Source organism: Haemorhous mexicanus, chromosome 15, assembly GCF_027477595.1.
Source record: "Haemorhous mexicanus isolate bHaeMex1 chromosome 15, bHaeMex1.pri, whole genome shotgun sequence".
NCBI classification, from domain to species: Eukaryota; Metazoa; Chordata; class Aves; order Passeriformes; family Fringillidae; genus Haemorhous; species Haemorhous mexicanus.
Genome location: NC_082355.1, coordinates 1,719,602 through 1,747,301, shown reverse-complemented (window position 1 = coordinate 1,747,301; position 27,700 = coordinate 1,719,602). Strand labels below are relative to the sequence as shown.

At 56.7% G+C, this 27,700-nt stretch overlaps 3 protein-coding genes across 6 annotated transcripts; 2 read left to right on the top strand and 1 right to left on the bottom strand.

Moving 5' to 3' along the window:
* Positions 1-279: 279 nt before the first annotated feature.
* GRPEL2 (GrpE like 2, mitochondrial) lies at positions 280-11,500 on the top strand. 4 transcript variants are annotated; one of them, XM_059859803.1, is made up of 6 exons: positions 315-432; positions 3,327-3,510; positions 4,371-4,539; positions 5,690-5,771; positions 7,708-7,912; positions 8,910-11,500. In XM_059859803.1, the coding sequence occupies exons 2-6, from the start codon at positions 3,413-3,415 to the stop codon at positions 9,064-9,066; spliced, it is 711 nt and encodes a 236-aa protein (XP_059715786.1). In that variant the 5' UTR covers positions 315-432; positions 3,327-3,412; the 3' UTR covers positions 9,067-11,500. The 4 variants fall into 4 exon arrangements, with proteins under 4 accessions (XP_059715788.1, XP_059715789.1, XP_059715786.1 ...); XM_059859805.1 differs by lacking the exon at positions 3,327-3,510 and having other exon boundaries at positions 280-432; XM_059859804.1 differs by lacking the exon at positions 8,910-11,500 and having other exon boundaries at positions 319-432; positions 7,708-8,324.
* Positions 11,501-13,709: 2,209 nt separating this feature from the next.
* Positions 13,710-16,752, top strand: PCYOX1L (prenylcysteine oxidase 1 like). The gene is made up of 6 exons (XM_059860266.1): positions 13,710-13,818; positions 14,076-14,282; positions 14,718-14,892; positions 14,972-15,183; positions 15,272-15,412; positions 15,944-16,752. Exons 1-6 carry the CDS (start codon positions 13,710-13,712, stop codon positions 16,600-16,602), a joined length of 1,503 nt encoding a protein of 500 aa, XP_059716249.1. The 3' UTR covers positions 16,603-16,752.
* Positions 16,753-17,197: 445 nt separating this feature from the next.
* IL17B (interleukin 17B) lies at positions 17,198-18,700 on the bottom strand. The gene is made up of 2 exons (XM_059860163.1): positions 18,169-18,700; positions 17,198-18,016 (listed from the first exon to the last, which is right to left on the bottom strand). The coding sequence occupies exons 1-2, from the start codon at positions 18,651-18,653 to the stop codon at positions 17,767-17,769; spliced, it is 735 nt and encodes a 244-aa protein (XP_059716146.1). The 5' UTR covers positions 18,654-18,700; the 3' UTR covers positions 17,198-17,766.
* Between the last annotated feature and the right edge of the window lie 9,000 nt (positions 18,701-27,700).

The following is a 27,700-nucleotide window of genomic DNA, read 5'->3' as shown; positions in this document are numbered from 1 at the left end:
ACCGGTGCTGCATGCCCAGTTCTGATCCTTGGCACACCGAAGCTCTGTCCGGGTCCCAGTCCCGGAGGCCGGTGCCAGATCCGAGTCTCGGGGGCCAGCAGCCGTATCCGGAGCCAAACCGCGGATCCCGGCCCCTTATGCCCGGAGCCGAGACCCAGAGCCCCGTGAGCAGCGACGGGCGGAGCGCTCTCCGCCCGCCCTCCATTCCCTCATGCCCGCCCTCCATTCCCTCATGCCCGCCCTCCCCTCACGCCGCAGCCCCTCAGGCCGGCCCGCCCGCCGCTCGCAGGGCCGTGTGGGAGCTGTAGTTCCGCGGTGACGCGGGCGCATCGCCGCCGCCTGCTCCGCCGCTCCGTGCGGGGCCATGGCCGCCCGCTCCCTGCGGCGCCTCGGGGCCCTGCTGCCCGCGGCCGGCAAGGCCGGCACAGGCAGGTACGTGGGGCGGGCTGGGACCGGCCGGGCCGGGATGGGGGGACAGGGGTGGCCCGGACCTGCGGGGTGTCGGGGACAGACGTGGCAGCACCGTGGGGCCGGGCCCGGGCGGGCGCCGCGCTGGGGGCGGGAACGGGAGCGGATCCACAGCCGGACCCGGACCCCAACCACGACCCTGGCCCCCGACCCGAACCCACAGCCAGACCCCGCCGGTCTCCATCATCCCCCGGCGCTCCCCGTCTCACCCCCGAAACCCCAGGCTGCCGTTCTGCGCTCCTCAGAACGCCCTGGAGCAGAAATACCCCCCATAACCGAGCTCCTTTCCCAGAAAAGTGATTTTTTGGGAAATTATGGTTCGTTTTTAAGGCAAAGCGTTTCCGCGCTCGGTAAGTCACGTTGGGAGGTGGTTTCCTGCCACTGTGGGTGGGTTCTGTGTGTCGCCCGGCTGAACCATTTATTCATTAATTTATTCATTAATTATTCAGGTTTAATGTGCTCCTCGGGTTTTGTTTGTTTTGGGTGGTCGCGGGAAGAGAATCCATTTAATTGTGTCAATATTTAGACAGGAAAAATGTCCACTCATGCTTTTTTCTTTTACATCATGGAATATGGCTTAGAAAAGAGAATTCCATAAAGGTGCTTTGGTTATTTGAGTGAACTGTAGGCAGGTAAAAAGAAAAAAGCCAAAATGCCAGGTTTTTTTGTTTGGTTTAGTTTGGTTTTTTTTTTTTTTTGTTTTGTTTTGTTTTGTTTTTTTTGTCTGGAAGAGAAACACCACTAAAAGACTATTTAAACGTAATATAATAAATCTACAGCACATAGTAAAGGCAGCTGTGTTTGGGACTAAATGTAGATGCATGTCAATAAATTCTCCCTCTTACGTGGGTGAAAACTGCTTTGCCTCGCTGAAAAATGTGCGATGAGTCTTTCACCATCTGCATGCCCTTCCTTTGGACACTCTCTGAGAGCTTTAGGTCTTGCTCACATCCTGGCACCCAAAACTGCCCCAGTTGTCGAGGTGCGGCCACCCCAGAGCGGGACAGTCCCCTCCTTGCACTGCATTATCTCTGCAGTCCCTCCCTGATGAAACAGCACGGAGGAATTGGCAGTAATTAGATTTCCTTCCAAAGCAGGCTCATCAGAGCTGAAAGCAGTGCAGATGTTCCTGTGTGTCTCAGCACTCGAGAGCTTTGTCATGCTGATTTGGGAGGAGGAGGAGGGAGTGTTCCAGGAGGGTGGGGAAGGACCCTGGAATGGTCGGGTGCTCCAGAAAGAGGTGATGGTACCATTGTAGCTCCGACGAGAAACCTCTCTCATCACTGAAATATTTATCTTGAAGGACAATTGGCTTAAGCCATATGGCTGCAATCAACTTCTCTGCTCCTTCTTATCTCTTTGGCTTTCTGTGACATCGCTTTGTAAATCTTTCTGTAACACCGACTTGTGTAATCCCCTTCACACGCCCCGCGACTTCCACGTGTCTGTCACTTCAGGATGTGTCTGCTTCCTCCCGTGGGATCCATGCCTATTTTTAGGGTAGCTGTGATCAAACCAGCCTTCAGAAGATGGAGCCCAGTCAGTGGACAGCCTGTAAATAGCTCCTGCCACTTGTCGGGGAGAATTCCTTTCATCTTGCAGCAAGGAGTCAATTGAGCGGCATTTTCAACCCCGCATAACAGACCCGAAGAATTCCCTTTGGAGTCAGGCTGGGATTTCTTGGCCATAACTTTTCCAGGCAGCATGTGACTGCCAGGGCATGTCCCTGCACGGGGGAGCGCTCTGGGAGTTGGGATTTGGGTTCAGAGGCTGCGGAGAGGAGTCCATGCAGGCAGCTCCCTGCTCCACGTAGGCAGCTGGGACCGGCTCCTCCATGCCCCTCTCCCACGCAGAACACACCCATCCCTGCCAGTAACCACCGGCAGAGAGAAAAACCTCTCCAGCTTTGCCATCTTGGGGGCAGAGGAGTTAACTGAGCTGCACAGCCTATTTTTAAAACACCGGAGTTTCACCTCTGAGGGGCCCAGCGAGATTTCTCAGCTGTGTTTCAGGTTCTTTGGTTCATCTGTAGCATGGCTGATTTCCATCCCTGCAGCTCTTTGAAACGAAATGTGAGATGATAAAGGATAAAGTTCGTAGCTGCTGCTTCCCATGGAGGTTTTTATGTGCAAAGAAAGCCTCACATTGATATTTAAAGGCTTGGTGAAGGGGTTCTGCTCTGTCCTCCCTCTAGTTTAATGTACTTTCTCTAACTTTGATAAAGTGCTGTTAATCAGTCAAAAAAATGAACGTGACAGGAATCTTTAAAATCATTCAGGATGAGGTCTTGTGCCCTTTTACAGTAGCCAGGGATGAAATGTGGGGGTTTTTTCCTGTGTTGGCATTCCTGGAACCCAGACAATTCTTAAAGATTAGTCTGAGGAACGTCCTCCTCTAGAGCAAGTGTAAGTAAAGAAAGCACTTTGAGGTTTGTGTTTGGCACATAATTTGTTGAAAAGGAGTGGTTTGACATACAGATGATGCTTTAAGTACCCACTTAATAAAAACTGCACATGCAAATGTCCTCAGGTGTGGAGAGGAAGTTTGTGATTAGTGCTGTGGGACATTTAGCACCCTGCTATTAAGGATTTAAATGAGGAAACATCTGGGCTGTTAAACAGGGGTGGGAGGAGATGCCTGGTGGTCTTGGGGCAGATACAGATCTCTTGAGCTGGGCTTTGAGGGTTAAGCCAGTCTAAACCCTCAGGGACACCTCCTCCCTGCCCCACATCTCACATATTTGGCTTCTTATTGGTACTGGTACTTGCACTGATCAGTCGAAAAAATGAACGTAACAGGAATGATCTGTCAGCAGACCCATTCAGGGACACTGAGAGAAAAGTCCTCTTGTTTTATAGGGTTATTTTTCAGCTGGTTTAACTCCTTGAGATTGAATTCTGCTGAGCTCCAGTACTGGAATAAAGCTGAACAGCACTGAGGCTTCATGATAGACCCCAGAAGAAACTCTGTGCACTTGTGTGACATTGAACCTGAGCAATGCAGCCTTGCTAAAGAGGAAGAATGCTTCATGGTGCAGGCCTGGTAATGTGAACCCAGCTGAATCGATTCTGGGGTCTAAATTAGTGTCTCTGTGCAGAGTGGAATTGTTCTGTAAAAGCACAGGGAGTGGAGCTGGTGCCAGCACAGGGATTTCTGGGCTCTGCTGACTTTCACGGGCTAGATGTGCACTTAATGTATGGAAAATATTGCATGGAGGAGATATAAATCATTGCACGATGGGGGTGTTGAAAGCTTTGCTCAGAGGAAGAGCCCAGGTATTCCCAAAAAAGGAGAATACACCCTTCCTTGTTAGGTGTGCACTGAAATGTTTCCTGGATGGAGCTGGTTTGGAAGTAAATTCTCTTTTGTTCTGCAGATTCTTCCTGGTGTGAGGGAGAGGTGGATCTGAGGCTCATGCTGGCAGGAATGAGCCCTGTCTAGGTTGGTTTGTAAAAGCAAGTGTGTAGGAGGGAGAGTGAAACACAGTCAGGAAATCACAGAATTATTTATGTTGGAAAAGACCAGGAAGGTGATGGAAGTGTCCAAGGAATGTGACACACAGGGCTCTGGGCAGGTCACAAGGTGGGATTGGGTACAGGTTGGACTTGGTGGTCTTGAAGGTGTTTTCCAAGCTCATTCTGTGTTTCTGTGAAAATCTGACTCTTTTGAAGGTATGCCAAAGAAGTGGAGTAAAGTCTCTGTGTGCCATGTTAGTCTAAAATAAAAGAAATTAAAAGCACCTCTTTGTGTTTCTTTGCTGATTGTCTGTGTTTTCTGAAAAGAACTAAAATTGTGTTTAGAATCCTGTGTACCTCTTTTAAGAGAGTCTCCTTTTAATACTGACACTAATCTTGAATTCTCATGGACCCTGAACTTACTCAACTTGGTTTCTGTGTCCCTAGTTTGTATTTCAGAGGGTGCCCCTGTGCTTTCAGCACTGCAGCTCAGCAGAGGAGCACAGGAGACGAGTGTGGCCCAGAGGACCCCAGTGAGGAGCCCAAGCACCCCCTCTCTGACTGTGCCTTGGAGCACAAAGCCATCAAATTGGAAGAGCAAGTCCGGGATTTAACTGTGAGTGTGCTGCATGTCTTTGCTTCAGTCCCCTTGGCTTGGTCTGGTTTTCAGCCCTGTATTTTTCCCTAAATGCTGTGACACACACACAGAGCTCCAGAGCAGCTGTGCCCTGTGTGTGAGAGGGTGAAATTCCACCCTGCCTTCCCCAAAACACCATCTGTCAGCAGTGCCAGCAGCAGGGTGCTGATGGTGTGATCCTGGCAGGAAAAGCTTGTGTTGGAACTGGTCACTTCTTTCACAGCCTTGTGACAGTAGCTTCATGCTGATTAGTGTCACATGTTGGCATAGAATCATGGAATATCCTGAGTTCCCACAGGATCATCCATCCAGTCCAGCTCCTGGCCCTGCACAGCCCCCCCAAAATCCCACCCTGGGATCCCTGGAGCGCTGTCCAAGCCCTCCTGGAGCTCTGGCAGCCTCGGGCTGTGCCCATCCCTGGGGAGCCTGGGCAGTGCCAGCACCTCTGGGGGAAGAACCTTCCCCAAAATCCACCCTGACCCTGCCCTCACCCAGCCCCAGCCCTTCCCTGTCCCTGTCCCAGAGATCGGAGCTGCCCCTCGGGAGGAGCTGCAGACCCCAAGGAGTCTCCCCTCAGCCTCCTCCAGCTGAACAATCCCAGTGCCCTCAGCTGCTGCTCCATGGCTTCTCCAGACCCTTCCCCATCTTCATGCCCCTCCTTTGGACACTCCTTAACAGCTTTATGTCACACTGGATCCAGATTATCCAAGAAGAGAAGCCCTTTAAAGTGCTCGTGTGTGATGGAAATCAGGTTCTATATTGAAGAACACACGTGACTGAGGGAGGATTAAATACCACAGCACTGGGCTGTTCTGGAGATAATCACCCTGAGAATCCTGCTCTGAGTGAGAAATCAGCTGTCACAGAGCTGCCTGCTGGAGAGAGGAGGATCTCAGCAGCAGCCTGACAGTGGCTGTTCAGCTGAATTCAGCCATTCAGTGCCCAGAATATTTCTGGCCTTGGGTCTTGTGAAAGAGTTGCAGTTTTGAGTTAATCAGTAGAAGGATTTGTCTTTGTATAAAAATGCAGGAGCCCAGCACAACCTTCTGTCTTTAAAGCATTTCTGAGGGGTTTGCAGTGTCAGGAGGGGGTTTCACCTGCTGGTTTGATGTGGCCCCTCTGGTTACAGGAGCGATACCGGAGAGCTTTGGCAGATTCCGAGAACGTCCGGAGGAGAACGCAGAAGTTTGTGGAAGATGCCAAACTCTTTGGTAAGCAGAAGAGCTGGGTTTACTGCACTGGCCTGCCTGAGCAGAAAATGCTGATCAGCAGCTTTTCTGTCCCCCTGTCCTGCCCTGCCACGTTTATTTCAAAGCCTGCTGTGATGTTTGGCCTGGAATTTTGATATCTGGGCTTAATCACTGTTTTTTTCTCTGTGTCCAGCTGTGTCCTGTCCTATCAGGTTTATCCACAGAATCACAGAATTGTGACTTTTTTTTTTTTTTTAATAGTTCCAGTGCAGCTGAGTTTAGTTCTGCTGACTTGGTTAAAAATGCAGGCTCTGGTGTGTGCTGAGGATTGGCTCTGGCTGGGTGCATTTTATACTCAGCTGTGTCATCAGGTTGTGATCTCCTTTTCTATATTAACAGCCTCCTGTGCTTCAGTTCATTGGAGGGAGATGCAGCCTGGAGCAGAAGTTGTCAATCTCTTGATTAGATGTTTAAAACCTCTAAAAGAAATATTTTAGCATCAGTGAGACAAGCTGGATTTGTAGCTTTGGCAGCAGAAGCAGGTGAGGGGGGAAGAAGGTGCTGTTCAAGCATTGCACTGTGCCAGAACCATCTCTGAGAATGAAAAACTGTTTTTCTCCATAATGCATGAATCTCAAGAGGTTTATTGTTAGCTAATTCTAGCAGCCTTGAAATTAGAGCTACTGTATTTTCTTACCTTCCACCCATGGTGCTATAAAATGGCTGCTGAGTTTGGAGATAATCAGCAACAGGATGATTGATTTTGAGAGGGGTTTTTTTAGCTTTTGGGATTTGATATGTAGCATGAAGAAAATAATAACTTCCTTATTAGAAATTGTTCACAGAGTGAGACTTGGAGATCTGTAGATAAGAGGAAAATCTGAAAGGAGATCATAGCAAGATGGGGTTAGTCTCTTTTCCCAATTGATGAGAGGTAAGACAAGAGGAAGCAGCTCCAAGTTGTGCCAGGGGATGTTTAGATTAGCTTTAAAGGAAATTTCTTCACTGAGAGTGTTGCCAAGCACTGGCACAGGCTGCCCAGGGAAGAGGTGGGGACACCATCCCTGGAGGTGTTGGAAAGACTGTGACACGGTTTAGTGATGGCCTTGGCAGTGCTGACTTGATGATCTTAAAGGTCTTGAGCAGGCTGAATGACTGTGATTCCATGAAATGAGTGGTAATTGCTGGGCTTCTGTCTGCTGCTTTGCTGCATCTCCTTCCTCTCCCTTTGTTCACATGTACAGCTGCAGACAGCACCTGACTATTGCCTCATTTTCTCTGTTTCCCTAATGTGTCATTCCAGTCAGGGAGTTATGACATTTATGTAACTGAGGGAGGCTGCTTTTCCTGGAATTTCTGCACTGTGCAAGAAACCACTGCTGGAAATGCAGCCAGTCTAACCCTTTTGTCATTATTTTCGAATGACAAAACCTGCCTGGCTTTTCATGACCAGCCCAAGGACCATTTTGGTTCAGTCCTTCCACAATGGTTTTAAGCTATGAATCAGTTGGGGATTTTGTACTTCTGAATAGCCATGCATTGTTTTTGCTTCCCCCCATTGTGTTTGTTCCCTGTGGAATGGGCATTTGTGTGACAAAATTATGTCAGTGGGACTGGAGCAGGGGATGTGGAGCAGAGTCCTAAATGACAAATCTGAGTTGCAAAAAACTGTTTGGAGTGAGACATTAATGCTCTGCTTTGTCAGGAATACCGAATATATGTATGGTCATGGTATGGATGTGCATTTCCTGCACACACCTTGGTTTGAGGAGTCTTTGGATTACTCTTAATGCTGAAGCTTTGGTTCCAGCAATCAGAAGACACCTCCTGGTCTTGCTAAATCAACTTCAAATCAACAAACAGCTTTAAAGGTGCCTTCAAAGCACTGTGCCTTTGTCTGTCCTTGGTACTGGAGCTCTGGATGTTCTGTAAGCTGTCCTTCACTTCCTTCCTGCAGGCATCCAGAGTTTTTGCAGGGACCTGGTGGAGGTGGCAGACATCCTGGAGAAGACAACCGAGAGCGCCGCGGGCCACGCCGAGGAGCCCAGCGATCCCAACCCCACCCTGAAGAAGATCTACGAGGGCCTGTCCCTCATCGAGGCCAAGCTGCAGAGCGTCTTTGCCAAGCATGGCCTGCAGAAGATGAACCCTGTGGGGGGCAGGTACGACCCCTACGACCACGAGATCATCTGCCACGTGCCAGCCGAGGGCATGCAGCCGGGCACCGTGGCGCTGGTCACGCAGGACGGCTACAAACTGCACGGCCGCACCATCAGGCACGCGCTGGTCGGCGTGGCCGTGGAGGCACAGGAGTGACGTGGCTCCAGCCCCTCCACCTGGGACCTTGCTGGGCTGGGGACAGTCACAGCCACGTGTATTTAGTTATTTATTGAGCTGGTTTGTGTCGTGGGATGGCTTCGGGGTCGCTGTTCCTTCTGAGGTACTCGTGTATTTAACGATCTTCCTTGGAGCTCTGGGGTCCTGCTGTTTGTCAGAAATTTGGGGCACTGTAGCCTCCTTCTCTGGTTATTTCTCCATGGTTTGTATGGGGAAGAGGGGAGATGTGGAGAGAAAGGGAAATTCTTTTCTTGTTTCCCTGTCTTGTTCCATCTCCTGCAGTGGCCTCCAGGAAAGGAACTTCTCTGCCTCCTTTTCCACAGCTGTATTAAGGGACTGTAATAATACTAACCTACCTCACAGGGGTGTGGTGAGACTTTTCATGTGCAAAGCACTGGGAAAGGTCCAGAGGGATGAGTATTATTATCACCTGGCTTTGATGTCTTCCCTTGTCCCCAGAACCCTCAGATGATCACTTGAAATAACATTTAGGGGCAGCTTTTTCTCACGTTGCTTCAGGAAAACAATCTGGAATTCATGGAATCTCTGTCGTACTAGGGTTGAATAGAGATGAGAGTTTAAAAAGAATTCAGTTGTTAGGTCAGACTAATGTTAATATTCCTTCTCCAGGTAAAATTCCAGCTTGACTCTTTGTTACCAAAGGTAAAACAGGCAACGGTGATTTGTGGTGGAGCCAGAAAACTGTCCTCATGTCTCTTAATGTCCAACCCAAATGTATGTTTTAGAGGAGAGTAATTCCTCTTCCCTGGTGGGTATTTGTGCAGCTTTCAAGCATGATAAACTATGTGCTCTTTGTTGCAGCTGCTGGCAAAATGGAGCTGAGCCCTTAAGCAGGAAATCTGGACTGTTCTATTTTCTCAGCTCTCCGGTAGAGATCCTCAGATTACACCAACTTCCAGTCCACATTCTGATTCTACTTTCAATGATCCTAGTAAATATGAAACCTTTTGGGTTTTGATGCAAGGAGAAAAATCTTCTCTGCTCCAAAGTCTCAAGTGCCCTTGAACCAATTTTAGCAGCAGTGACAAGAAAGCAAGAGAAGCAGAAGGCTGAGGAAGTGAAAGCTGACCTCGAGCTGTCCTCCTGGTTGGAGGCATGTTGTTGTCACAGCACATATGTATTTCCCACTGGCCCTATTGCCTGGGAGTTCATTTGTCTCAGCTGAAAGGATGCAGTCACTGAGGAGGATCAGAATTTAACCCTTTGCAGAGCAGCAAGTGGTGAAATGACAGAAGAACAGTTAAGCCACAAAACCAGGAATGGTTGGTTTTCAGCTTGTTTCTTATGGATTTGTTCTTTCCTTCCTTTTTACTTTCTGGAATTGGTTCCATAACCTGACAAATGCGCTTCCAAAAATACTTTTACTTAGAGTGGATGCCATCCCTGGTTTGGAAGAAAATTTATTCTTCTCCAATTCCTTTGGAGACTTCAGCTGAAAAACCCTTTTGTGGTGGACTTCAAGATTGTCTCAGCCTTTAATACTGCCAGTCATTCACCTGGGGAGACTGTGTGCAGTTAGTGGGTTGGCATCCCAGAAATTTAAGGAATCTGCACATTTCTAACCTGCTCTGTGCAACCTTTTTTAGTGGCAGCTGTGGTGCGAGTCTGTAGTGGATCCTTTTTGGACTGTGGGTTTCTGCCTCTGTGCAGTAGGTTCTGGAGATTCCAGCTCTGAAACAGCACTTCTGGCAGCTTTAGCTTGTGGGCAGACCTCTTGTTCAGTGTCTTGTATTATTACCATGTTTTTGGAAGTTTCAGAGATAAACAGGACTTCCTATCCATTGTTGTGCTGAGCAGGTCACCAGGGTATGCTGTTTCTCCAGAGAGGAATGAGTAAAACATGAAATGTGGCACTACAAACGTGGCTGTTCTTCCTCAAAAGTGAGGAACCCCTGTCCTCAGCTGGAGGGAGCAGTGGGGTCTCTGCTGCCTCTTCAGCCCCTGCTGTGTCAGCTGAGTCTTGCAGTATGAGGGGAGAGCTGGAAACCAGCTTTGAAAGTGAAAGTTTAAAATGCACAGGCATTTTACACTACAGAGAGTTTTCTGTCACTGAGAGGCTGCAGCTGAGGGTGACCAGGAGTGATGGGATCCAAATCCTCTTTAAACTCCCCCATGGAGCCACTAGACTGTAAAAAAAATGGTACAGCCACTCAGTCCAGCTTAGGTTTGCCAGCTCTGCCTGTCTCCTCAGCCAGTGTTCACCCACTTCTGCCTTAAGGAAATAGCCTAAAATGCCCTCCAGACCTCCTGTCTGTACTGAGAGATGATTTATCAGCTTGTCTGTCTGGGGTCTGCTCTCACTGAGGCACTGCAGTAGGGCTCTGAGGGATCCAGCTCCTCTGCAGTCTTTCCCACCCTCACAGAGGCCCTCTTTAATTTGGGGCAAGTTCTTCTCCCAGTGAAACCTCCAAAACTTCTTCAGGATCCTGTCAGGTTTTATGATTCCTGTGAAACGGAGGCAATGCTGAGAGACTTTCACAGATGTTACCAAAGAGATACATCCCCCAGCTGTTGTTTGTCCCAGTTTCTGCTTCCTTTGAAAGGTGAAGGGAAAATTAAATAACCAAACCTGGATTCCGACACAGAATCCAGATATCCCAGGTAAAATTTGATTCTCTTGCCTTTCAAAAACACTTAATGATTTTTTTTTTTGTCCTAGATGAGATTGTGGAAGGATGGGTTGAATTTTCCCTTGGTCCTTGCTGCCTTTTCTGCCCTGTTTCTGTAACTCCTGCAGGGAGGGCACTGACCCACGAGCTGCTCCTCTGCAGTCACTGTATCCAGTGGCTGTTCAATAAAACACAGGAATACATGAACAGGGCAGGAATAGCAGAGGAGGAGAAGTGTCATGTACCTTTTAGTCATTTCCACACCTGGACAAGTCTCCAGTGGCACTGTCATGAGCATGGCAAGATCTGCACTCTGACCAGGAGCAGTGCAGAATGAAATGGATGTTGCTTTGTGAACCTTAACTTCCAGTGCTTCAGCAGCAGAGCTTCTGTTGGAAGAGCTGTGGTCACTCAATAGCTCCTAGCAGTACCTTAATTAAAAAAAAAAAAAGTATTTAAGTTTTATATTGTGAATATTGTAGTATTTTTTTATTTTAAAACTCGAGGTGTTTTGGTATTATTTGCAAAGTCAAACGAACAAAGCATTGCTAATGTCCAAAAATCTAAGGCCATTGAGGTGGGGAGAAAACGTGTATATATTGTAATTTTTGTGTGTTTCTGTGCTCTTTGTTTACCCAAAGGTCTGACTGTATGAAAGACAGAGATGTGTGGGAACAGTGCAAGAAATTGACAACAACATTCGAGTTGATGTTGGAATGGTCTGATTTCCTTTAGCTGTCTGGATACTGTCCATTTGCTAATAAAACAGAAGAATTGCAGTGACTTCTCTTCCCTTTTCCCTGCCTCAAACTGCTGCTCATTCCAACTCCAGCCAGCTGGGGCTGCACATGGGAAGGTTTCTGGCTGTTCCTGGGGCCATTGTCTGTGAAAGGCCACAGCAGCATTTGGCTGAGCATTTTATTAACGGTGCTTTAGGAGGACTCCCAGAAATGCACACACACAGGGTTGGTGTCAGTGATTCCTGCACTGATAACCTGCCCAGGCACTTCCACACCTTCTGCTGTGTCTGCTCCTGGGTGACTGTGGAGAGAAATGTTTTCTGCCAGCCTGCTGTGTCTGCTCCTGGGTGACTGTGGAGAGAAATGTTTTCTGCCAGCCTGTGGTGGTGGTTGGTTCAGCAGAGCTCTCAACAGCTGAAATCTGGATGTCTGGGTTTATCTTTGCTTGGCTCTGCTGCCTCTTTGCCCCGTGTGTGCTGTGCTGCAGCAATCCAGGGGATTGTGCAGCACTGCAGTTAAGGGTGGGTTAATTTACAGGGTGCCTTCACACCGTGGTACCCACAGGCAGGCTGTGATTTCAGGGATTTGTGGGAGAAAAGACAAGGCTCTCTCTGTGAGGGCGTGTTTGTAACAGATTTCATTCTCTGCAAAAATAGCTGGGCCTCCATTCCTGCTTTCACCGTGACACTTGGTGCTGTGGGGGGGCCTTGTTCTCCCACAGCTCTGGATGCCCCCAGGCACTTTTCCCTGCAATAAAAAGCATTTGCAAAAGACCATTTACAAATAGCCTTTATGGGTGTGAGATCAATATTTCCGTGCTAAAGATCTGCCAGCAGAGCCAGCCGTGCTGCAGGGGTGATGGCCTATTACAGAGCTTTTCCTCACCCTGCTAAAACGCACCCCAGCCCAGGAAATCCTGCTGCTGCCATTAGGCAATTTCTGGCTCTGCTGGCTTTTCTCTGCAGCAACAGTGAGAGTTGGGAGTTCTCAAACCACCGTGTGCAGGAAAGCCTCAGAGCTTGGGGCAGAGCATTTTGCTTATGGCATGATAAAATATCCAAACTCCTGCGAGCAGGGTGGGGACTGGGAGCAGTGCTGACCTGCCTGGGAGCCCTGCTGTGTGCACAGCAGATTTCTTGTGGCCCACAGCCCTGGGGAAATCAGGCTGGTTAAGTAAGAGCTTATTAAAACCTGAGATGTGCTGCAAAGATATTTGTGTGCTGTTTTTTGAGCTGCTTGGGATCATCTCCCCATCCCGGTGGGATCCTGCCCATTGTGAGGGGAAGCTGAGCACAGGTAATTTTTGTCTGTGCCCACCCCAAATATTCAGCCATGAGGTTCAGTGTTGTACGTGCTCCCCATGCAGAAAGTCTGAAGTGGCTCCTGGCTGGAGAGAGAAGGGGCCTGTGCTTGTGTTGTGTTTCCTGGAGACAAAGTGATGGATTCTCAAACAAAATTCTGTCCCTTGGTAAGGAGCCAGCCCTGGGCTGGAGCAGGCTCTGGGTCTGTAATTACATGTCCAACCTGTTCGAGAGTTTTTGCTCAGCCTTTGCTCTCCTTTGTAACCCGAGCAGCAGCGGGCTCCCGTGGGATGCCCTTGGCACAAACCGCTCGCTGTCAGGCACCTTGTTTTGCCCAGGGCAGAAAGTCCGAGCGAAAGCTGGAAACGCCTTGGCTGCTGCAAGAGGCAGGCAGGACCCAGCCTGCTCCGGTCGGCCGGGGCCCGAGCTGTGTGAGCATCACCCGGTGCACATGGAGCTGATGGAAAACGTGCTCGGGCAGCACCGGGGCCCGAGCTGTGTGAGCATCACCCGGTGCACATGGAGCTGATGGAAAACGTGCTCGGGCAGCACCGGGGCCCGAGTTCCGTGAGCATCACCCAGAGCACATGGAGCTGGTGGAAAACGTGCTCGGGCAGCACCGGGGCCCGAGCTGTGTGAGCATCACCCGGTGCACATGGAGCTATGGAAAACGTGCTCGGGCAGCATCGCGGCCGGGGTAGCTCAGGCTGGGCCCTCGCTGTGGGACGCGTGCGAGGAGCGGAGGGCAGGGGGATACTCGCAGGGGCCGTCGCAGGGTGTCACTGTCCCCCGTGGCCCCTCAGCGCCACTCTCCGCCCAGCGGTGCCGGGGGCCGGTGCCGCCTCCCCCGGCCGTGCCGGGCTCGGGGCGGGGCGGGCGCGGGGGGCGCGGGGGCCGAGCCTGCGGGAGGGGCGGGCCGGGGCGGGCGCTGCCGGCCCCGCTCTCCGCGCCATGGCCCCGCCGCCCGCCGCGCTGCCGCTGCCGCTGCTGCCGGCCCTGGCCGCGCTCCTGGCCGCGCTGCCGGCCGCGCCCGCCGCCCGCGCCGCGCCGCGCTCCATCGGTACGCGGGGATGCCGCGGGCTGGGGTGGGCATCCGGGAGCCCGCGGCGGGGCCGGCAGCACCGGGCCGCCTCCCCGCCCCGCCGGGGCCGGCAAAGAGCGTTCCGCACCCCTCCGCTCCGCACCCCTCCGCTCCGCATCCCCGTCCCCATCCCCGCGCGTCCCCGCTGGCGCTTCACCGCCGCGGCGGGGGGAGCGGCGGGACCCCCGCGCCCCCGGGGCGCTGCTGACCCGGCCTCTGGCCGCTCTCACCCGCAGCCGTGGTGGGCGCCGGGCTGGGGGGCTCGGCCGCCGCGTACTTCCTGCAGCAGCACTTCGGGCCGCAGGTGCAGCTGGACGTGTACGAGGCGGCGGGCGTGGGCGGGCGCCTGGCCACCGTCACCGTCAACAAGCAGCAGTATGAGAGCCGGGGAGCCTCCATCCATGCCCTCAGCCTCCACATGCAGGACTTCGTCAAGATCCTGGGTGAGACTGGGCGTCCCAGAGTTTGTATGGCCTCCCTCGCTGAGCTGCGGGGCTGGGACACCCCCGGGCTCTGTGCTTGGGGTAGTGGGAAGGGTTTCTGCCAGTCCCCCTTGGCACCCAAGGCATGTGATGATCCCCTTGCTGTCTCTCCTGTTGTGTCCTGGAGAGAGAAGGGGACAGGGTGGTCACCATCAGGGGGTCCTGCTGGAATTAGTGCGGGGTGGTTGTTCATGAACTCCTCCTACCAGTCTGTCCCAGCTGGCATCAGCAGCTCCGTGAGATGCCCCAACATGATGTGGCTGGGAACCTGTGCCTTGGGGGTCTCTCATTCCTGATGCTCCTCCCAGAGCATCTTTGCCCCTATCCCTGCCGGGACATGTCCAGTGCTGGCCTTTCCCAGGGAGGGGCGGCCACGTGCTCCCTGTGCTCCCGCAGGCCTCAAGCAGCGGCGCGAGGTGGCCGGGAAAAGCGCCATCTTCAGCGGGGAGCACTTCGTCCTGGAGGAGACCGACTGGTACCTGCTCAACCTCTTCCGCCTCTGGTGGCACTATGGCATCAGCTTCCTGCGCCTGCAGATGTGGGTGGAGGAGGTGATGGAGAAGTTCATGAGGTAGGAGAGCCCGTGGGGCTGGGGGGGTTTCCCTGGCACCAGGGCATCACCGGGTGCCCCCTGCTCCTGTCCCCTCCAGGATCTACAAGTACCAGGCACACGGCTACGCCTTCTCCAGCCTGGAGGAGCTGCTGCGCTCGCTGGGCGGGGAGGCCTTTGTGAACATGACCCAGCGCTCGGTGGCCGAGTCCCTGCTGGAGGTCGGTGTCACCCAGCGCTTCGTGGACGACGTCATCGCCGCCGTCCTGCGCTCCAGCTACGGCCAGTCCGTGCTGGTGCCCGCCTTCGCAGGTGAAGCCACCTCCTCTTGCCGTGTGACACTGCTCAGTGTCCCCTCTGCGGCCAGGCTGTGGAGCCACCCTCGTCTTCCTCTCTGCAGGGGCCATGTCGCTGGCGGGAGCCCAGGGCAGCACCTGGGCGGTGGAAGGAGGGAATAAGCTGGTGTGTTCAGGTCTGCTGAAGCTGACCAAAGCCAATGTCATCTCAGCCAGGGTGACAGGCATCTCTCTCCACAGCTCAGGTGAGTCTAGGCACGGGTGTGGCTCTGCGTGCACCAGGGTGGGAGGCTGGTGGTGGCAGCATGGGAGTGCTGTGGCTGGAGGGCATCCTGGTCCTGGTGAGGCATTTGGGAAAGGGCCTGAGGGTCTGTCCTTCTGCCTTTGTTTGATCCAGTGGGGTCCCTGCAGCACCTGAGGTTGCTCTCCCTCCCTCCTGACGTCTACCAGGTTCTCCTGTGGCACCATCCTTGTTGCCTGCTTGCTCTCCCTTCCACCACAGCAGAAGAATACCTGAGGCCTGGGATGTGGGCTGTGTTCCCCCAGTCCTCTTTGCCCCCACTAGGCTGGGCCTCTCTGGAAACGTTTTATGTCTTAATGAAGCCTTTCTGCCACCCTAAGGCATCAGCAACTCATCTGTAACCATCAGGTGCTGTCATCCAGCATTGGTGTGTGCTGGAAAGCCAGGGGATGGAGGTCAGGCTGGAAAAAAGAGGGCCAGGACAGCACCACCTGGGGCTCAGGGCTGCTCCTGACTGTCCCCTGTCTCTCTTCAGAGGGGAGAGCCCTGTACCAGGTCCACTACGAGAGCACCGAAGGCCAGGGCTCGGCTTTCTACGACCTGGTGGTGGTGACGACCCCGCTGCATCCCAGCAGGAGCAACTTCACCTTCAACAACTTCGATCCCCCCATCGCCGACCTCCCCGGAGCCTTCCAGCCCTCCGTCACCTCCGTGGTGCACGGCTACCTCAACTCCTCCTACTTTGGCTTCCCCGACCCCAAGCTCTTCCCTTTCACCAGCATCCTCACCACCGACACCCCCGAGCTCTTCTTCCACGCCATGGACAACATCTGCCCCGTCAACATCTCGGCGGCGTTCCGGCGCAAGCAGCCCCAGGAGGCGGCCGTGTGGCGCGTCCTGTCCCCGCAGCCGCTGGACAAGGCCCAGCTGAAGACCCTCTTCAGGTCCTACTACTCGGTGCAGGTGGCGGAGTGGCAGACGTACCCGCGCTACGACGCCAACAAGGCCCTGCCGCCCATCGTGCTCCACGAGAGCCTCTTCTACCTCAGCGGCGTGGAGTGGCTGGCCAGCTCCATGGAGATGATGGCGGTGGCGGCCAAAAACGTGGCCCTGCTGGCCTACAACCGCTGGCATCAGGAGCTGGACAAGATCGACCAGAAGGACTTGATGCACAAGGTGAAGACGGAGCTGTGACGCCCGTCAGGGGTGGTGGGCCAGGAGCTTTGGTGGGTTTTAGTTTGGGGAGTATTTATTGCCTTGGGGAGGCTGGGGGGGCTGGGGGACAAGGGACAGGCTGTGTCCCGGTGACTTGAAGACCTTCAGGAATACAGTTCCTGCCCAGTGCTGCTGTGTCTGTGCTCTGTGCCTCAGTTTCCCTGTTCCCTCACCCCAGGCTCTGCTGGAAAGGAGCCTGTGCCTTCTCCTGAGAAAGGGTCACTGTGTTTGGGAGGGATCTTGGGGGCTCTCAGGGGTGAGGCTGGCTGGCATTGGCAGCAGATGGGTCCCCCCGAGCTTCCCAGCTCCCACCAGTCTCTCCTGCTTTCCTGGCTTTGCCCTTGGGAGCCTCACAGGGAGGGCTGGAGATCCCACGGCCGCTCCCATGCCTGGAGCCCAGCCCTGCTCCAGTGCCCCAGGGATGCAGGGAGGGCTCTCACAGCTCCTGCCAGGTGCTCTGTGCTTCTGGGGGTGTCCAGGCTTGTGTTTGTGGGGTAGAAGAGCCTCAGTGGGAGAAGCTGGGCAGGACAGAGGGGCAGTGTGAGGGGCCAAGGCAGGGGCAGCTCAGACCAGGGCCAGCAATGCGCTTTATTGAGACCTCAGAAGCTGCCCAAACCACCAGCAGCTCGCCCCGCTCCTTGGGCTGCCCAGCCTGGCACAGAGGAACCTGTGGGAGGGCTGGGGAGGACTGGGAAGGACAGGAGGGCTGGGTGTTGCCAGGAGCTGCTGCAGCAATGGAGCAAACAAAGGGAGATGGGGACTTTGAGAAGGGAGGAGGCCTGATCCTGATCCTGATCCTGATCCTGATCCTGATCCTGATCCTGCCCAGCCAGAGGACCAGGGGCAGCTGGCTCCCTCTCTCCCCCAGCCCACAGCTGAGTTCCTCCCTGGAGGCTGGGGGCAGTCGGTGTCTGGGTCACTCCCAGGGGCTGCCTCTGCACTGGGTGTCCCCAAAGCAGCTGCTGGGGCTGAGGCTGACGGAGTCTGCAGGGGAATTTTGAGGAGCTCTTGCACAGGGACCTCCCCTCACCCTGATGCCCAGCCAGGTGGCCTCTCCCAAAGGGCTGGGCTAGCTGGGGAAGCAGGAGCAAGCTGGTTAGAATGCCCAGCACTGAGGGAGCTGCAGGGCATAGCTTTGCAGCCTCAGAAGATGCAGGTGCAGCCCACGGCGATGGTCTCCATCACCATCTGGTACTTCTTGTGGCACTTCTTGCCCGAGGCCCTGTGCCCCGGCGGGGCCGGGCAGAGCAGGCGGCGCACGGGCAGGCGGCTGTAGATGGGGATGCTGGCCATGCTGCGGTCCTCCTGCAGGCTGAAGGGGTTGATGCAGCCGCTGCACAGGCACCGGGCCTCGGGGAGGTCTGCTGGGATCCGGGTGGCATCGTGGTTTATCCTGGAGAGGGAAACGGGACAAGGCTGCAGAGATGGTGATGGGGTGAAATGGGTTCTGTGTCACATCCTGCCACGGCCTCCAGCAGCCACCGCAGCCCCTGTGCTGGCACAGAGCCACCTTGCCTGTCCCCGAGGTCCCTGCCCCAAGCTCACCTGTAGGCCCAGGGGGACAGGCTCCTCCGGTTGGACCTCCAGAGCCTCAGGTTCACCTGGCACTTGGTGTCCCCTGGCTCGGAGCCGTTCCTCAGCTGGCTCACCATGTCCTGGATGCTGTGCTCGTACTCTGCCATGCTGCTGTAGGGCTCATCCGGGGCCCAGGCCAGGGCAGGGGGGGCTGTTGGTGCCCGTGCCAGGCCCCTTCTCCTGCCCTTGGCTGCCTTGCTCTGGTCCTTGGCTTCGGGAACCAGGACCATGGCAAAGGTGAAGATGCAGAGGAGAAGCTGAGGAAGAAGGAGGATGAGGATGGTGAGTGGCTCCTTGGGCTGCAGGACCGGCATGGAAGGAGAGCTCTCCCTCCTCCCAGGGGTCACCAGGTGATGGCAGGACCACATCGACTTTGAGGTGGCACATTCAATACCCAAAGGCAGTGCTGGCCTGCAGGTGAGAAACGCCTGAGGGCAGTTTGCAGGGATGGTCATGATGAGTTGATGTATGTGGCTGCCCCTCACCTTGCTTGCAGCTGGCAATTTGTGTTGCCCAAAGTGCCCCTGCCTGTCCTGCCCGAGCTGTGCCCTGTCCCCTCCCTGCCCACACTGAGGCAGCTGCGTGCTGGGAGTGACCCAGCTCAGGCTGTACCTGGGCAGCCTCTGCTTTAAAAAGAGCCTTACAGAGATGAGACAGTCAAGAATGAGATCTTTATCCAAGCCCTCCTCTCCCTCCCTCTGTGCTCTGAGGACGGTGAGAGAGAAAAGATGCTTTTTTCCTTCCCTTCTCCCTCCGGCCTCTCCGGACCGGGCAGCCGTGTGCTGCCGCCCGGCAGGCTGCCCAGCAGGGAACAAAGTTGCTTTCTGTAGTCCTGCTCGCTGCTATTCGTGTCCCTGCAGTGGCCCAGCAGCCCCACACCCTGCCCGTGGGTGTGCAGTGCCCCGGGGCAGGGAGGCTCGGCCAGGGCTGCTCTCCCCGGAGCCGGACTGTCCGGCCGTGCCTCTGCTCTCCCAGGCTGCTGCATCCTCGCCCTGCTGGGCACAGGGGGATGGCCCTGGCAGGCCACAGCAGCACCTCCATACAAACAACCCCAGGTAAACAAGCATGCAAATAATTCTGTTAGAGAAGGAAAACGAGGAGCAAGCCCTGAGCTGCCGGGGAGGCACCTACCAGGTTTGGAGCGCGCTCCATGGCCGCGGAGGGGTGCCGGCTGCTGTCCTGCACTGTGGCCGCTCCCTGCAAGCCGGGCAGCTAAAAAGGGAAAGCCCCAGCCCCCAGGCTGTGCCCTGCCAGAGGTGTGTCCTGTCCCCAAGGTGCCAGGGAGCCTCGGAGCAGACAGGGCAGGGGGCCAGCGTGGTCTGGGACTCGGCCACTCGTCACCGCCCCAGGCGCTGGCTCTGCTGGCGGTGGCGACTGTGGTCAGTGGCGGGTCCCCTCTGGAGCAGGCAGCCCTGAGGGGCTCTCCTGGCAATAACATGCTCTGGGGAGGGCGTTTGGGCTCTCTTGGTGTCACCAGCATGGTCACAGCCCTGACAGGGCTGGAGAGACACGGCTGCTGGGCTGGCGGAGCAGGGGCTCGCAGCAGGAGCAGGGGTGGCTGTGCCCCGTGCTGGCAGCTAGGTGAGCAGGTAACCTGGGGCTGAGGGCCGCTGTCATCTGTGAGCCACCCCCAGCAGCAGCTCTGCTGTCCCCAGGAGCCCCCAGACCTTTCTGCCCAGCAGTGAGATGATGGCACCCATCATTCCCTGCTGTCCCCAAACACTTCCCCTTGTGCTGTCCTCCAGCTCCTGCCGTGGGGACGCAGCAGCTGTGCCCACAGCTGGCCGTGGGTCTGCGGGGGGCTGGCTGTGCTGGGTGATGCCCTGGCTTTCCGGAGCTAAGCACCGCCGTGCAGGGTGCTGCGGTGGGGGAAACTGAGGCACGGGGCTGGCATTGCCCCCCCACTCTGTCCCTGTCCGTGCGGTGAAGAGCCACGCGATGGTGCTGTCCGCCACCCAACCGCTCCCAGTCCTTCCCGTCTGCATCCCTCCTCCTCTCCATCCCTCCGTGCATCCCTCCGCCCCTCCATCCCTCCCTGCATCCCTCCGCCCCTCCATCCCTCCCTGCATCCCTGTCTCCTCCCCTCCAGCCCCAGCCGCAGGCGGATGCCGCCGCTGTTCCCCACGCTCCCGGGCAGCAGGCTCTGCCCTGCTCCTTGGGATGTTTCCCTCCTCCTCCCGCCTCACTGTGCATCCCCAGGGATCTGAAGGCCCTTGAGCTTTGTAGGGCAGAGGGAAATTTCCACCTCCTTTTCCCAGTCCATGAACTGTGCCTCTAGGAAGCCCCATAAATAGGGTAAAGGTCTCTGCGCCCCGAACTCACGCTGTCCCCCTCCTCCTGGACCCCCTGGGATGCAGCAGGGACCAGCCTGGCTGCTCCCCCTCCCCAGCCCACGTTAACACCCCCAAGGACAGCCCAGCACAGCGCTCCAGAGGCTTTGCTGTCCTCTTGGCTGAGATCTGAGCACAAATTGTCCCGTTTGTCACCTCAGGACCTGCCGGAGGAGCCCTGCAACCTCCTGCCTGTGCTTCAGGTATACGGCAGCACCCGGCCTTTGGCCACCAGCATTTTCTGGGGTGCAGAGCCAGCCCCTGCCTGCACCCAGCGACTTCAGCCCTGTGGTGACAGCCCCGGCAGGGCCGGTGGCAGCCCCGGGCGCCTGCGTGTGCCGCGGCCGCTGTGTTGTGTCAGCGCTCGGCAATGCTGTTTACACATGAGAGAGGCGCAGAGGCATCTGTGCCGGCAGCCAATTACCCAGTTTTGATCTTTTTTGGTGAAAAGGAAACCAGGCCTTTTCAGACATGGCCAAATTTGATAAGCTGGGGGAGGCGGGGGCGGGCACGGGAGGCTTTTCCCCACTGGCCTCGCCCCAGGGAAAGGGCTGGGATGGGGAGGCTCGGTCGTGGCCAGCTCTGCCTCCAGCCTGGGGGCTCCGTGTGCCCATCCTGGCTGCAGTGCCATCCCTGAGGGAGCAGGGTGGGCTGGGGTTGGAGAGCTGGAACCCCCCCAGGGCTCTCCTGGGCAGGGGTTACCCGGAGGGGAGAGGAGAGGTGCTCTCATGTTTGGTATGTGCTCATCTCTGCTGCTGTCACCATTTACGACACTGCCATGGGAAATTTGGGTGGAGAGCAAGGCCTGGAGATGGGGAATGGAGATCCAAATGGGGCAGTGGACGATGTGAGGCTAAGATCCACCTGCCCTGAGTAAACCCAGGTGTTTATTTGCCAGATAAGCCTCCTGGAACCCACCCCAGCCCAAGAGATTCAGGGCATCTGTGTCGTGCCACACTCGTGCTTGGCAGCAGGGATGTGCTGGGCAGGGATCATGAGGCAGAGCACACCACGGGGACTGCAGGTAAGGGAACGGGGGGAAGTCAGGCCACAGCTCCACGCTGGCAGAAAATAGCCTTGAGCAGTTTCCCACAAGCAGGAATGTTCCTGTAGGGGTGGGAGCTGCTGGGGTGAGGGCTGCAGTCCTCTCCATCTGCACTGGGCAATGGGCAGCAACACTGCTGATGCCACTCTGCAGGGCATGGCCATTCTCTGGGCACCAGGCTGCTCCAGAACCCAGCTCCTCATGGGGTTTGTGCACACCTGAGCACACACCCACCCCAGCCAGACAGGCGGGTCTGGCAGGAGGCTCCAGCACGGCCTCATCCCTATCTCTGTGTGAGCAACATTTTCCACTCATCAAAGAAAAGCTCCAGCCAGCTGTCCTGGCCAGAGCCAGCCCTGTGCCGTGGTGGGAGGAGGGTCAGGCCCGGGGACCTCCCATGTCCCCCCAAAACCCCCCTGGCAGGTACTGCTGGCCCTGCCAGAGCACAGAGCTCACATCCTTATTTGCACAACGGCTCCAGAGACACCCGAGCCAGAACAGCTTATTTTAAGCTTGCTGGAAAAAGAACATTGTTTGGTGGGAATTAAAACTCCCCATTCTCAAAAAAGGGAAAAACAAAAAGTGCTTCATTCTGCCGGCTCCTGCCATTGCATAAACACAGAGACAGGCACGGCTGGACAGGGCAGCCAGGAATTTGTTGCTGCCATCGAGCAGGATGGGTGCTCTTCCCCCCAGCAGCTGTTGTGGGACAAGGACCGCTCCTCTTCTGTGCCCCCACTGTCCCAAAAGCCCTCATCCTGGCAGGAGGGGTTTTCCCGAGGGAGGGAAGGGGCATTGCCCCACCGTGATGCCAGGGTGCTGCGGGCAGGAGGGGTGACCAGTCTGGCAGCCCGAGGTCTGGCTGGCCCGGGCTCTGCATCGCTGCACGATATTATTTATACAGCCCTAATCCAGCTCCCCCGGCGGCCCTTCTGCCTCCTCGGGGCTGGCTGTAAATCACGCCCTTCGCATCCCGTAACAGCCAGATTTGGGCGTCGGGAGGCAGAGCCGAGCCGGGCTCTCCTCTGGGGCTGGGGGGACAGCAGCACCCGGACAGGAGGCTCCGGGGGGACCGGAGGGTCGGGCCAGCGGCTGCGGCAGCGCCGGGCGGGCGGGGCGAGGCGGGGGAAGATGCGCGTCCGTCCGTCCGTCCGTCCGGCACATCCTGCGCGGCCCCTCCGGCGCATCCATCACCCGGCCGCGTTTACAGCACGTCGCCGCTTACACGATCCAGACGCGCAGGTTCCTCCTGTCCCGCTCCTCTCGTGCCTTTTGTTTTCTTTTGCCTCCTGCTGCTGGAGACAGAGCAAATGATGGAAAAAGCCTGTTCTGCCGCTCCCCGGGCTGGAAACGGCCGCTTCCTTCCGTCCCTGCCCGTGTCTGGTCCCCGGTGGTGGCTCTGGGGAGGGCTGGAGGGGCCGGTGTGAGTGCACGGCACGGACAGACCCCGCTCCCTGCGAGTCCCTCTGGGAGCTCTGTGCGGGGCAGTCTCAGCTCCCCATAGGACAGAGAGGGACAGAACCATGGTGTCCTTCAGGCTGGGACCACTGAGGCACGACCTGGCCATGGGTCCCCTCATCCTGCCTGGCCCCATGCCCTGCTCCTTCCATCCCCCCTGTGCTTGCCCTCTGACCTTTTCCAGCCCTTTGGGCTCCTGGCCTCAGCCTGTCCTGGCTGTGCCCCCCTGCCCACCAGCACAGAGCATGGGCTGGGCAATGCTGGCTTCCCAAATAATTCACTTTTCCTTCCCCCTGCAGCCTCAGGCAGTCAGACACAAACCCCGGAGTGCTTTGGAGGGGTGGCTTCATTTTGTGCTGGATTGCAAAGGTGAGACAGCCCTGCCAGGACAGGGGATGCCCTCTGCATCCCAGCTCCTGGCTGTGGGAAGGGCTGGTCCTTCAGCCCCATGGATCAGCCTGGAGCCATCCCTACCACCTTCCCTGCCAGGCCAGGGGGCTGGAGGATGCTCCCAGGGACGTGCTGCCAGGGCAGCAGTGCCCTCTGGGTCTGTGAGGAGAAAGCCTCTTACTTGAAGGGCTTTGGTGGCTTTTTGTGGTGGGCAGGAGTCCAAACTCAGCAGTTCCCAGGGCAAGGCGAAGGGAGGAGGTAAGTGCAAAGCTCAGCAGTAGTACTGACGTCTGTCCTGGAGGGCTGTGATCAATCCAAACTTCTCTCCGTGCCCCTGGGCAAGGGATCCCATGCAGGAACCCCCAAACTGCTGGGGAATCACCCCCAGGTGGGAACTGGTGGCTTGAAGTCAGAGCAGACAGTCTCCTGCCCTGCTCCCCGTTCCCTGCTCCTGTGTGCTGCAGTCAGGGAGGGAAGGGATTTTCAGGGCAGCACTGGCCACTCCTGAAGGTCACCTTCAGAGCTGCTCCAGCCCAGCTCCCCATTCATCACTGTCCTGCCCCTGCAAGGGGCTGAGGGAGCAGGGGCTGTAATCATACACGGGCTGAGAAATGCCCTCCAGCAGCCCCCTCTGAGGTCAGGCAGCAGATGAAAAGGTTCTAAATTTGGTGTGTTTGGATGTTAACAGGGCTTGTAGGAGAAGGGTTTCTCTTACCACGTCCCGGGCTCTTGGGAAGGTGGGAGCAGCCCAGGGCTCCCTTTCCACCACGGCCCTGTGGCATCACCCCGTGTGCAGCCAGCCGTCCCCTCCCCACCTGCCTGGGACAGAGCTGTCACTGCCACTTGACCCCTGCCCTTACACCCAGCCAGAGAGGCTGGAGGTCAGCGGGAGGCGGGAAAAAATGTCACTTTTGTGGAGATACTGAAACTGAATCCGTGGTGAGGAAGGATGGCTGGGCATCATCTTAGTGAAGGAGTAACAAAAACAAACCCGCGCCAAGGAATCCTGCTTTGCCCCAAATGTTTTTCTTATGGAGTTGTAATAAGACAAGAGCTGTAAAGATAGTAACCTCCTAAACATTACCTTATTAAGGCTTCTCAGAAACCGCAGGGCACGACCCCTCTGGGTCATGGAACAAGAGCGCAGCATCCAGCGAACAAACAGAGGCTAACATTACATTTTTCACTTCATTTAGGGAACCTGGTTTCTAATTATAGTGTTTGTTTAATGGCTGTGCCTCACTCAAAGCCAGCCCTCCCAGAGCAGAGGGGAGTGGGAGTGCTGGGAGATCTCCCTGCTGGCCCCCAGGGCATGGCACGGGGATTAAACTGGGGACAGAGAGGGGTTTGGGGACTGGAAGCAGTGAGGGAGGGTCTGTGCCCAGGGAGAGCCCCAGCGTGTCCTGGGGACATGCCACAGGTGCTGTCCCAGCTCGGTGCTGTGCTCCAAGGTTGTCTGCAGCAGGGGAAGGGGTGTGCTGGGTGTGCTGCTGTGGCTGTGCTCTGTGCCATTCCCATCACAGTTCAGTCAGCCTGGCCTCATCTCTGCCCTGCTGACAGTGGGCAGAGCTGCTGGGAGCTGCTCCTGCGCCCTGGCAAAACCAATTGTGCTGCCAGGGCCACTGCATCTCGGTGTGTGCAGCAATTTCAGTTTTTCCTGGGAAGGGCTTCATATTCCAGGTAGGTCGCAGGTGGCTCTGGCTCCTTGGAGGCCACCAGGTGCCTCTCCCTGCCAGGTCTGGGCATGCTGCTGGCAGATCCAGGCACTGCTGCTCCCATCCCTGCTCTCCTGGCAGCTTCCTGGTGCCTCGTCCAGCACAGGCTGGTTCCCTGCTTCTCCCTTACTGCAGCTGGCAGGGCAGCTCCCTCTGGGATGAGGGATATCCCCAAAGTGCTGAGGGGATGTTCAGCTCCTGCAGCACTGGCTCTGGTGCTGAGGTGGTGCCTAAGTCTGGGGAGAGCCTCAGGGATGCCAAGCACTCCACACCATCCCTGTGCAAAGCCTGGCATGATGGCAGAGAGGCCTTGGCCCTGGCTTTGGGGCTGTCCCCACCGGCTCAGGGGTCTGAGGATGGCAGGAGCCCTCTCTGGGATGTGTTTCTGGTGGAAGTCCTGCCCTGCCAGACTCCTACTCCACATTTGTCCCCAGCGAGGTTATAGCAACCACTGTGCCTGTGCATGGCTCAGGGTCAGCCTCCTTCCCACAGCCAGGATGTTCTGATGGACATGAGAGCCCAGAACGAGCTCTGTGCTCCCCTCAGGGAACATCACCACCTTGGGAAACCAGAGCTGAAGCTGGCGGTGTCTCCCTCAGTAATTTCACACAGCAGAGGCTGTTCCTGCTGCTCCAGAGCTGAGCTCTGTGCTGGATTCACTGCCAGTGTCACCCAGCAGAGCAGCAGTGCCCAGAGCAGGGACAAACCCCATCCTGCCCTGCCGGGGGCTGATGGAGCAGGGGATGAAGGCGCTCTGTGCTGGCTGTTCCCACCCCATCTGCCAGCTGCTGCTCATCGTGGGGCCCCAGGGCTGGAGGCCGTCCATGGACTCACTCAGGTCCACACGGGGCCAGGAGGGGCCGGGCCGGTGATGGAGCTCCCACCCAGGCTTCCTTCACCCCTGGAACAAGGAAAAGCAGCCAGCCCTGCAGTCCCGGCCTCGCCACCACCACCCATGGCTGTCCCAGCCCTGGGGACACGCAGGGACCTCACCCAGCAGAGCCCCAGGCCTGCTACAAGGCCTTTTTTCCCAGGCCAGATGGAGCTGTTCAAAGTCATGGTGGTCACGGGACCCTCCAGCCAGGCCAGGGAGCATCTCCTCTTCCTCCGCTGGCCTGCACGCCGCCCCGGCTCCCTGCAGCCATCCAGCCCTGCAGCCATCCAGCCCCGCTGCACCCCCTCCCCACGGCCCTGGGATGTGTGTCCCCCGTGCACGACGCCGGGAGGAAGTGAGTTATTCCAAGTGAGTTATTCCAAGTGAGTTATTCCAAGTGAGTTATTCCAAGTGAGTTATTCCAAACAACTTTCTCCGGCCGGCATGGCCCCGGTTCCCAGGCACAGCCCTGGCCGCTCTCCTCCCCCTCGCTTCCCCCAACCCTCCTTCCCTCCGCTCCCCCTCTCCGCCTTAATGACTTCCACATGGGCCTCTGGCAGCCCGAGCCAAGCCTCCCAGCATTGTCTGAAATCTCCAAATTTAGAAGAAATATGAAAATTGTCAAGCGGCCCTTCCTTAGGGGGTAAAAGCAACACTGGGCCCGGCGGCGGCGGCGGCGCAGGCCCCACGTGACGGCCCCCCAGCCAATGGATCCCCACGGCGCCCCTGACAGCGCTGCCCGCCGCGGCCTGGCCTCCCCCGCCAGCTCATATAAGGTAAAAACAAAAAGCTTTTTCCAGCTTCTCAGGAGCCTGCGAGGAGTTTTGCACCCAGGGCTCCCATGCCGGCCGCTTCAAAAAGGCCGGCGCGGCGTGGCCGGGGTGGCAGTGGCGGGTGGCGATGGCCACGAGGAGGTGACGGGCACGTGGCCGTGTCCCCGCGGTGCCACAGGGCGGCTCTGGGCTCGCAGGTAGGTGGCCGTGGATGGAGGGAGCGGGAGGGGGCACGGGTGGGTGTGTGGGGCACTGGGGATGGAGAGGATGGTGTGAGAGCTCTGGGTCTGCCCGCTGTCTGAAAATACAGCTCCTCCAGCATCCCCTCTGCCAGGCTGGGATGCTCAGCAGCAGCTCTGGGGAGCTGGGCTGCACCCCGGGAGGTGAGTGGAGCACAGCCTCGAGCAGGGAAATCTGCCGGGCATTGCGTGGCCGAAGCCTCCTTGGGGTTAGGTTAGGGGATCCTGGGCAAAGGGGTTCCCCAAAATCTGCCCCTGTCGCTCCGTCCTGGTGCTGGGCTTGGTGGGGCTCGCCCAGCTCTTCAGATGTGGGGATGGACCCTTCCAGGGCTGGGGGAGGAATTGCTGCCTGCTCTGTGGATGTCTGGGATGGAAAATCCGGGAAGCCGGAGGTGAGCCCGGGTGGGTGGGCTCCTCACACAGAGGGGACATGGAATGGAACCCCTGCTTGGCTCCTGTGCTGCTGCCCCTTTTGGGAAAACGAGCTGGGGAGGGAGTGGAGCTGGGGCTCAGAGCCCGAGGCTCACAGGGTGTTGGAGCCGCCGTTCCCAGAGCACTCACACCGACTGGGAGCATCCTCCCGCTGCCCGCCCCGCGGCTCTCGGCAGCATCCTGCTGCTGCCCGCGGCTCCTGGGACCCTGGGGCCGCCCAGCCTTGCCCTGCCTCTCTCTATCCTC

What these genes read in the sequence shown, in the direction of transcription:
- GRPEL2 (XM_059859803.1), top strand. Translation starts at nt 3,413, where the DNA reads ATGATAGACCCCAGAAGAAACTCTGTGCACTTGTGTGACATTGAACCT. An exon ending in TGCTTCATGGTGCAGGCCTG is followed by an intron (nt 3,511 to 4,370) that starts GTAATGTGAACC and finishes CTGTGTCCCTAG; the next exon opens with TTTGTATTTCAGAGGGTGCC. An exon ending in GGAAGATGCCAAACTCTTTG is followed by an intron (nt 5,772 to 7,707) that starts GTAAGCAGAAGA and finishes TCCTTCCTGCAG; the next exon opens with GCATCCAGAGTTTTTGCAGG.
- PCYOX1L (XM_059860266.1), top strand. Translation starts at nt 13,710, where the DNA reads ATGGCCCCGCCGCCCGCCGCGCTGCCGCTGCCGCTGCTGCCGGCCCTG. An exon ending in CGCCGCGCCGCGCTCCATCG is followed by an intron (nt 13,819 to 14,075) that starts GTACGCGGGGAT and finishes TCTCACCCGCAG; the next exon opens with CCGTGGTGGGCGCCGGGCTG. An exon ending in GTGATGGAGAAGTTCATGAG is followed by an intron (nt 14,893 to 14,971) that starts GTAGGAGAGCCC and finishes TGTCCCCTCCAG; the next exon opens with GATCTACAAGTACCAGGCAC.
- IL17B (XM_059860163.1), bottom strand. Translation starts at nt 18,653, where the DNA reads ATGACCATCCCTGCAAACTGCCCTCAGGCGTTTCTCACCTGCAGGCCA. An exon ending in CTGTCCCCCTGGGCCTACAG is followed by an intron (nt 18,017 to 18,168) that starts GTGAGCTTGGGG and finishes TTCCCTCTCCAG; the next exon opens with GATAAACCACGATGCCACCC.